Below are 9,922 nucleotides of genomic sequence, written 5' to 3'. Positions count from 1 at the left end.
AAAAACATTGTGTTCGTGAATGGGAGCTGGTGGTGAGAGCTGTGAGGAAGCAGCAGCCAGACTCCAGCCTCTCCTCTGTGCCTGCAGCCTCATGGGGAAGGAGCTGGGCTTCTCTTTGGGATCGGGAGGTTTCTGTGTTTGCAGGGAGATGTTGCAGGAGCAGATTTGAACCTGCTGTTGTTTGTGATTGAACACAGTGTGCGACGTGGAGGCTTCCTGTGGCTGCAGCTGCTGCTCTCTGGGCTGCTCCCCTCCCTGCTGCCTCCATGCTCCTGTCCGGGAAGCAGGGCAGCATCATCATCACCATCAGCACCCAGATGCGGCGCCGCTGTATGGGAGGTTAATCCTGCACACACCAGCATGGGAGCCAAACAGATGAAATGGTAAGAGAGGATTTTATATAAATTGTTGTTTGAACACTACAGGCTGCTGTTGTGTGTCAGTGATGAACGAGAGCATCAGGGTACAGAGATTTGAGGCCTGAAGTCAACACACTACACGTTTTATTCACCATCTTCATCAGCATCATGTGTCTGAGTGTTAGTGTTAGAAATAAATATCACCATAACAACCGAAGGCTCCTCGTACTGCAGGTTATTGTTCAGTGTTTACAGTGAGGTAGGTGTGGGTGTGTCCCTGTGTGTGTGTGTGAGCTGAACTGCCATTGCTCTAGCAACCTCATTCTAACTTTCATTACCGGCTCTTCCATTTCATAATTCAGAGGGTGGGTTATGAATTTTACATTATTTTAGAATTATAAATACAAGATGTATGGGGTTATTTTTCCTTATTTTATTTGTATTCTTTAGAAAAACAAGGATGAATGTTTAGATTGTGAAGATATTCTCAAAAATATGTCACAATGAACTTATCCTTGAAAATATACGGCTACATTTTTGTTCACCGGTTTTCAAACTGGGGATTAGGCCCCCTCCAAAGTAATAACATTAATCTGAAGGGATTTAAGATGATTCAAGTGGCGTGAAAAAAGGAAAAGTAAAGTTACGCTTCTTACATTTGTCAACATTTGTCAACATTTTTAAGAAATTCAATTATGGGTCATTTTACCTCTTTGGGGCACAAACAGTTATTCAAATATAACCAACTGAGAAGTGCATTGGAGAGATTTTTCTTTAGTGGAGCTGCAAACAACTTCTGAAATGTCCCAAAAAGACTCAAACCACTAAGCTGGTGAAGCACTGATTTAACTTTCAGCAATAAATTGTATCTTACAAGATCACCACTTGTTTTGTAATGTAAAATCTTTATATAAAAATTAACCTATAAACAATACATGTCTATAAATATAGTGAAGTGAAAAGTGCAAAACCTTCCTCTGAAATTAAATAAATTTGAAGTAGCATAAAACAGAAATACTTTAAGTACCTAAAAATCAACTTAAGTACAGGGCTGGGGTAAATATATTTAGTAACTTTCTGATGCTGCTGATCAGATGATGTTAATCTGTTGCACTGAAGCTCATCTCTCGCAAATCCCAGCGGTTAATCTGTGGCTTAGCCCATATGTTCCAAATATATATATATAGACCTTTGTGCTCTGTTGGTGCCGCTGATCAACAAAGAGCATCTAAGATAAATGTGTTAGAAGTTGACCTGGAACCTGAGACGTGACAGAGGGTTTCTGAATGACATGATTAGTGGGAGGCCGCCTCTTTGTGAAGAACACTGAAGGATAATCACAGCAGCATCTGATAAAACTGTTTTTTTTTTGTGTGACCTGTTGCAATGACTTTTTCTGAGAAGGATCAAACTACCAGACGTTTCTCTGTGTGCTGATTGCAGCCTGAAAATGTCACATGATTAAACTAAAAAAAAAGTCAAAATTACAGGCCACCAAATTATATATACTTTTCTTTAACCAAGCAGCAGCCTCAAGGCAATTTCCCCTTTCATTAGGTTCACTGTGAGTCCAGACTAAAATATCTCAACAGCTTTTCATAAGTGACCATGCATGCGATTTGCAGTTTTATTTACAAAAGAAGAGAGCAGTGAGGGAAACTGCTACACGTTTTTAAGGGGATTTGCAAACATAAGTTATACTAACAAATACACAAATAGCAGTAATGATGATACAATAAAGATAAACAAAGCAACACAAAGCAATAGGATACATGATAAAAACTTGACCAAAACCACACATACACACAAGGTGTCACTAACGTGGAATAAAATAAATGGTCGCTGCCAAACAAAGTAACATTCTGTCAAGTACTGATTTGACCTATAAATCAAACAAGAAGATCAATACAATGAACTGCTGTAAGAAACACAGTCGAGCTAAACAAGCAGAAACGTGAAAGTAACAGATCTGAGTGAGTTAGGTGAAGTATTCCAGTTCTATGGTGTTTTTAACTGAAAATCACAGATTCCAGTTTCTTTAGGGATAAATTTAAAACAAAGACAGGGTGTTGAGTATGTAAATATAACTAAAAGTTGTTTTCCCATATGAAAGATAGTTAAAGTAAAAGTATTTGAGACATTTTATCAGACATGACACTATCATATAAGATAAAACAAATTTATAATGTTCCATGTAATGTCCATTTAAAAGATGAAGATGTGCTTCAGGGGTTATATAATACCACAATAATAAACTGATTGTATTGTGACACTCTGATACAATCTATAGCTTATGTAGGAAAAACTAATTCAGAATCAATCCAATGTCGAGATATGAAATATATGAACCTCCAGAAGCGGATATGAAATATGCATATTTTAATGAATATATATCACAGTTTATTTCATACAGAGTCAATGTGAACTTTCAAGTGACAGATTATAGTTTTACTGTCTGTGGGGATATCAGCTTTTGCTGAGTAATGCTGTTGCGATCCCAATCTTGCATCCTGGCACATGTCTGGGAGGAACATGTCCATGCAAATCCCTCAGGACATTAATGGGTTTCTAAACGCACTTTTTAGTCCACAGTTAAATCCACAGTTTGTTTTTTCTCTTCTTAGTTTTAGCCTCAGGAGGAGAGTCAGGCCTTTTGGTGCTTTTCTCTATCTCTCTCTTTTGCTCGCACGCAGTTTAGATCAGTTTCCACAGACTCCGGCTTGTTTTCCCACGCAGACACAGAAGGAGAAAGACGCTCTGGCCTGTTAAAGCACCATGCATAATGCCATAGGTCACAGGTCACAGTAGCTGTATACTATTTCCACAAACAGATCAAACTGAAGACGACAGTCGGCCTGCACCTCGGGCTACGAGCGATGCTCTGAGAAAACACACAAAACACAGTGTATTCATACAAGCTGCAGGAAATCCAGCCTTTCAGGAGCCACACAAACATTATGTTTTGAAATTATGGCTGAAGGGGGGAACGAACTATGTGAAGAATTTCCTGTTGGAAAAATGACAGTGTTGCAAATTCCTGCCCTCGCTGACTATTCTCTGAACAGGTTTCGGTTCTGGTCTGTCATGTGTTTCCGTTCATCTTATTATCAGTTAGTCTGTGATATGCTTTCAAGAAGGATACGGTTTCAAATATTTAGCCGTGATAGGATTCATTCAATCATTTTTTTGTGCTCTATATGGGAAGTTGTGCATCTCCATTTTAATTCAGCTGGGCTTATTCATTGCTGCTCATTTGGCAGGAGATTCAAACACACTCACTCCTGCCTGTGCCCACCATCTGTTTCAGTCTCAGCTCGGCCAGCCCGGCTCACTCCCCCAAAGAGGAGTATGTCATCACCCAGTTCAGTGATACCCTTAAAGAGGAGGCCGTCCACGATCAGGCCGAGGACCATGGGGACTCTCGAGAAGACAAATCTGAGCTGACAGAGAAGAAATCGGTCGCAGGTTGGTTGGATGCACGTCGGCTCTTGTGCAGTGATCCAAACATCAGAAAAAAAAATGAAGCTCCCTCGCCTCATGTCCTTATGTTCCTCTCTTCCTCACAGAGGAGGTGTCCCTATGTGGATTGTGTCCCTCCCTCGGGCACAATGTGCAGGAGGAGGAGAAGTCCTGGGAGGAGCAGCTGGACGCCCACCAGGAGCATCTGGAGAAAGAGATGCAGGAGGCCAGGAGGATGGTGTTCCGCCTCCAGGTAAGTTCCTGATGACGGAACCCTTAAAAAACGAAACCACGTCGCTCAACACACAAACACAGAACGCACAAAGACTACAGGAACATCAGAGGATGGCAGCAGCTTAAATTTAGCATCAGTGAAATTATAGCCTGGTTGCACACTTGAAATCCTCTGCCCACGTCAGTTTTGCAAAGATTCCCAAAGATAAAATAACTATGCAAAAGATAAAAAATATATATAATCAAAGATTTCATGCCAGAAAAATGCCAGTTTACTCTGATTAGCAGGGTAGCTTATTCTCTCTATATTATATTTCTATAATATATTGTTATGTGTTTGTGGAAATGTTTGTAGATATATGATGATGCTACTTTAGAGTAAAGACAGTTCAAGAAGTGTTTTGCCACTGCCCCGCCCCTTTAAGAGACAAGTGAAAAGCCTAAAAACAGCCAATTAGGGTCGGGTTAGCAACTTCCAGACATTTTGACCCTAAAATGTTATTTTCCAGATCAGGACAAACATGAACTTGGTTTGAGATCCGTCACTGACACTGTCTCATGAGATCTGTCCACAAAGATGTCTCTGTCTCTCTGATTTCACTGCTGTGCTGCTGACGTCACTTTCCAATGGATAAACAGAAATTTAAAGGGACTTATACACGGAGCCGTAAAACTTAAGATCTTAAAGCTCGTGGTTCTTCGCTTGATAATATCTTTCCAATGGTATAACTACTATGTAACTATTCTTGGAGGGGAAAGAAAAAACTCACATGATCCTTTTTTATTGATAAATAAGCTTGATTTTCATGACCTACATGAATCGCTGTACCTGTCCAAAGACACAAGTCAATGCACTTTACAATATTTAAAAAAAGATGTGTGAGGTGGCCTGTACAGAAATAACTCTGCTTAAACCACATGTCCAAACATACAACATGTCAACATGTCTTTATATGTTTCATTCTGAGTTTGTAGCCTGGTTCCAAATGTCTGAATCTCCACATCTCAGATTGTCTCAGTAAATCAAATGAATCAAGTGAAAAAAAATGGCTTTTGATAATTTTTTTATCTGGAGACCTGATAAATGTAATCAAACTCTGGGCAAATTAAATAAAATAGAGAGAATAACGCTGCAATCAGATAAATTAGCAAATAAACACCCTCTAGCAAATGTCACCGAAAAATGTCCATTATTAATTAACAGATTTAGAAAGATCTCTTTACTAAGTTTGGTAATTCACATTGTTTATCAGGGATGGTTTGATTAATGTGTGAGCATGTGTGCGGGTGTGTGTAAAGGAGGTGAGAGGATGTAGTCTGTGTATACTTCTGTTAGCTTTTCAATTTGATTCCAATCTGATTCAGTCGACTGAATTTACTGGCTTGATTAGCTGAAATTAACAACTTGTTGTGCAGCCGAGTACAAAAGAACGACTGCATTTACAAATACAAATACACAAACATATATCAGGCTCCCCTGCCATGAAAATTTAATTACCACTGCTTGCATGTCTGTACTCTGTGTCTATACACAGTTTATATGTGCTTGTGTGTTTCTGTCCTCAGGCGCTGCTGCTCCACGGCTCCCTCCCTGAGGAGGACCAGGACGGATCCGTGAGCTTCGGAGAGAACCGGGCGAACGCTGATCAGCAGCTGGTACGGTGCCCTCTCTCTGCTAACTCGAGAAAAAACAACACTCGCTCGCCATTCTGTGTGCGAAGTGTCAGTGTCAGCCCGTCTGTTGTCATGAGGACAGCAGGCGTCACTCCTCCTGAGAGGACTGAAACCTTTGTCTGATTCGCGTTCCTCTCAAGAGGAGCACGGATGAATCTCTCTAATCTGCTGGCGCGCTGTCATGCAGGCCCGACATCTCCTCATGCATTCTGACATTTTTCCATCCTCTAATTATGTTCCGCGTACTCTCTCCCTCTGAAGGTTTTGATCCGCAGTCGTCTGGACCAAAGCGTGGAAGAGGCCCTTGATCTCAAGGTACAGTAAGTAAATGTGATCAGGTTTATAACAGAAGCGCTGCCCTGTCAGCAAAGAGTCCCTCACTCTAATGTCTCTGTGCATTTGTGTGGCTTTCAGAGGGATCTCCTGAGACACAAACAGGAGGTGCGACACGTTCAGGCCATCAAGGTAAAGCTCTCACTCTGATATTGTCCTTTGTGTGCAATCTAAAATAGATTAAAGGATATAACTCTGACTTGTCCACCTTAAATTGATGATTCTGCAGTTTCTCTCTTGCACAACATCCATATTGGATTTCAGTACAAAGATGATAAAGTTGGGAGGTGGGGGTGTTCTGTCCCTATTGCAGGTGGATGAAGTTGATCTGTATTCAGGTCTTCAACGGACGTTTCTTTGATCTCCTTCTATCTCTCTCATTAGGATGCTCTGCAGCAGCGTCTGGCAGTGCAGGAGGACGCCGTCCTGCAGCTCAAGCAGGAACTGCTGAGATCCAACATGGCCAAAGATCAGCTGGAAGGGGAAAATGTGAGACAAGTGATGATTTCCGTTTGACACGACATAATATATGCCCTGCTTGACCTATGGATGCAGGTTTATGTGACAGAGATGGGGGAGCGCTCGTATATCACACTGATGTATCTGTTTGCAGGTGGAGCTCAAACACAAGCTGAGCGAACAGAACAAATTGCTCAGTGAATATGAGGTATCGTCTTTTATTATTTACACTTCAGTGCATTCCTGAGTTCTTGACACGCATACAGAGATTCACGCCATCCGTCTTTCGTGTCACAATTAGCAGCAGCTCGGGAGGAAGGAGAGAATACTGCAGCAGCAGCAACAAAAGCTGGAGGATGCTCAACATAAAGCACATGAAGTCAGCCTTGCACGGGTATGGAGCACGACACGTTTCAAGCATTTACTATTCATAGAGCGCTTCTCAAAACTTAAGTCAGCAAATTGAAATCAGGGAATTGCAAAATCAAACGTGAAATTGAATTAACTAACAAAATGTGTTATCCATTATCTGGATCAGAATAAACAAGAAAAGATTAAAGACAATTTAAATATAATTAAGTTCGCTCTATAATAAAACTACGATTCATTAAGAGATTTATCTTTTTATAATGTGACCCCTCACTTGTGAAAACCCACCTTTAGTAGCCCTGTTTTATTTTAGGATCCCCATATCACTGCAACATCTGTTTTCAGTTTTGTAGCAGGTGAGCATGCAAAGCATTTTGTGTGGTAAAAGGTTGCAGTATACTCTTTTGCGTACCTACTTGACAATAACACTTGTGTTTGTGTAAAAAAGAATTACGATATTTCCTAACCTAGCAGTTCCTGAAGTTTATATAAATACAGATTGTAGTAGGTTTGTCGGGGCCTACTTTCAGCTGTGGATTAATACACATTTGGTGCCCTAGGGAGTATTTTTGGCCGCAGTAGTGCCTGTGTGAGTCAAAGTCAAAATAAACTACAGTACATGTATAAATCATAATGAAGAGAAACACTGTAAAACAGAAAACAGGGTTTAAACCTCCTCTATTTTTAATGAGTCTTCTACACATTATTTATTTAACATGTATTTATGCCGTGTCATCTGTTTTTCAGTCATACAGGAGTGAAAGTGGTGGTTACAGCAACTCAGTGGCTTCAACATCTCCTCCATCATTCCAACACACTGCACCGGTTTGTATTCTTCTTTATTTCAACCTTTTTATCAGAAAACACTAATGTTCAGTTAGATATTTTAATTTTGATCTTATTGTATTGAAGAAAAGCTGAATTAATTAAAAGCTATGTGTGATGAAAATAATGGCGGAGCACAGTGAGCACAGGTTATAAGATTCTAAAAATAGAGAAGACCTATGAAATAAGGAAATTCTATATTTTAATAATGCACTAGGTCAAAGTAACAATACGCTAAGTTAGATGTATTATAAGTTCGATTTGCCTTTTGCCGAACAAATTAAAATTGGTGAAATACTTAATTAACTGAAATAAGTCAATTTAACTACTTAATAAACTTGAATGAACGAGTCTAAAATCTGATTTATCTCGTGAGTTTGACAATGAGTGTTTTTATTGAATTTATTTGTATACATCTCTTTGTATATTGACATTGATATCTACCTTTGTATCAAAACAAAACTACATTCATAGAAAGTGTTTGACTATCAGGCGTCTGTGTCCACAGGGAGACGAGCTGCAGCTGGTCAGGGAGGCTCTCCGGAGTTTGAGGGACAGTTTTTCCGGCCATGATCCCCAGCATCACACCCTGGACACTCTGGAGCAGGGCATGTCCAGCCTCATGGAACGATTACACACCTTTGACACGCAGCGCAGACAGGACAGAGGGGTACACACAGACACACACAGCTACACATGTCACCTGATGGATGATGAGTCAACAACGATGAAATCTGTCAGTGTGACGTGATTTACTGGTTCTTCTTCTAGGAGGAATTTAAATCACCGGGACGCAGAGCCAACCCGACAGACCGGGAGTCCTGGCCGATGAGCTCGAGTGAGACAAACAAATTCCTTGTTTTGTTTAGGATTTGTCATCGTCCCAGCAATTCCACAGAGAATGCCTCGTTGGCAGTGGGGCTGGAGGCATTTTCAGAATCTGTTTGTGAAAAACTAAATTTAGTTTGTTTTGTAATGATTTCCAGAAATGGCGCACTCACACAGCAGCCCGGGGTTGGATTCCACCGTTTCAACCAAAGTGCTCTACTTCACCGATCGCTCGCTCACTCCGTTTCTGATCAACATCCCAAAAAGGTGCAAACAGACACTTTATGTCGGGTTTATTTGAAAGTGTAATTGTTTGATCCCTCACTAGAGATGCTTCGTGGCTGGTTAAATGTTTATCCTTAGAGCGCCCTAATGCCTCTGTGAGTGGTTGTGTGTACAGACCATGACTGACAGCGTGTGTTCACAGGCTGGGCGAGGTGACATTGCGAGATTTCAAGGCTGCTGTGGACAGACAAGGCAGTTTCAGATACCACTTCAAGGCCCTTGACCCGGAGTTTGGCACAGTGAAAGAGGAGGTAGGTGTTGGAGCACTTTATTTCACATTAGCTCCAACTCGGGAATGTAAAATGTCAGGTTAAGACTAAGAAATGCTAATAATAGCCGTGTCTGTTCTGTACTTCAAAACACGGCGAGGTGACTTATCATCCCAGAGAATTTGGTAACACTGAGCAGCTATTTTGAGTTCCCCATGTGGACCTTTGTGCTGTTCGGTGGATGAGTCTCTCTTGGATGTGTAAATGCTTGATGTCGGCTCTTCAGGTTTTCCAGGACGGAGCAGTCGTGCCCGGCTGGGAGGGGAAGATCGTGGCGTGGGTGGAGGAGGACCACGGAGAGCGGAGGTAGAGCCCGAGAACAAGAGAGCACCGCAGCAAACCTCAGTTGTTCCCACTGGACCAGAAAAACAAATACTCGTGATGCCATAAGAAACAATAACACAATTAACTGGGACCAAAAGATCGAATACAATTTCAGTGTAAACCAATGTTTTGAAAATGAATGTTTCATATGAAGAATTTGACTTGAAATTCACATTTGGATACTTTTGTTTATTTAATTTTTTAAAGAATGCGTATCAGACACTGTTTGCAGCTCATACATTAATACAGGGGACTAAAAGTTAACGGACAGTAAACTTGAATCTCTGAATTATATAAAAAGAAATGTGATTTACAAAAAATAACATGGGATGAGCTAAAAAAAGAAGAAGCTGTTATCAGTGCTGACAGACATTTTTCACCCGTTCCAGATTGCCAAACAGTGATGTTGTTTTTCCCCATCCATTGTGATGTTTTAATAAAGGCAAATTACTGCACGGATCATTTTGTCAGTTATTCCCCCGGCGGACACACTGACACCGTACA

General features: G+C 40.9%; 1 protein-coding gene across 1 annotated transcript; it reads left to right on the top strand.

The window, feature by feature from the left end:
• The first annotated feature begins 330 nt into the window (after positions 1–330).
• Positions 331–9,865, top strand: dixdc1a (DIX domain containing 1a). Its single transcript, XM_061073613.1, has 15 exons — positions 331–383; positions 3,667–3,824; positions 3,926–4,071; positions 5,619–5,708; positions 5,988–6,041; positions 6,141–6,191; positions 6,444–6,548; positions 6,673–6,726; positions 6,820–6,912; positions 7,635–7,712; positions 8,221–8,382; positions 8,484–8,550; positions 8,699–8,807; positions 8,968–9,076; positions 9,321–9,865. The coding sequence occupies exons 1-15, from the start codon at positions 361–363 to the stop codon at positions 9,402–9,404; spliced, it is 1,383 nt and encodes a 460-aa protein (XP_060929596.1). The 5' UTR covers positions 331–360; the 3' UTR covers positions 9,405–9,865.
• Positions 9,866–9,922: the final 57 nt, after the last annotated feature.

This window comes from Limanda limanda, chromosome 6 (assembly GCF_963576545.1).
Source record: "Limanda limanda chromosome 6, fLimLim1.1, whole genome shotgun sequence".
Lineage (NCBI taxonomy): Eukaryota > Metazoa > Chordata > Actinopteri > Pleuronectiformes > Pleuronectidae > Limanda > Limanda limanda.
The sequence above is the reverse complement of the archived record's forward strand: the minus strand, read 5'-3'. Positions and strand labels throughout refer to the sequence as shown.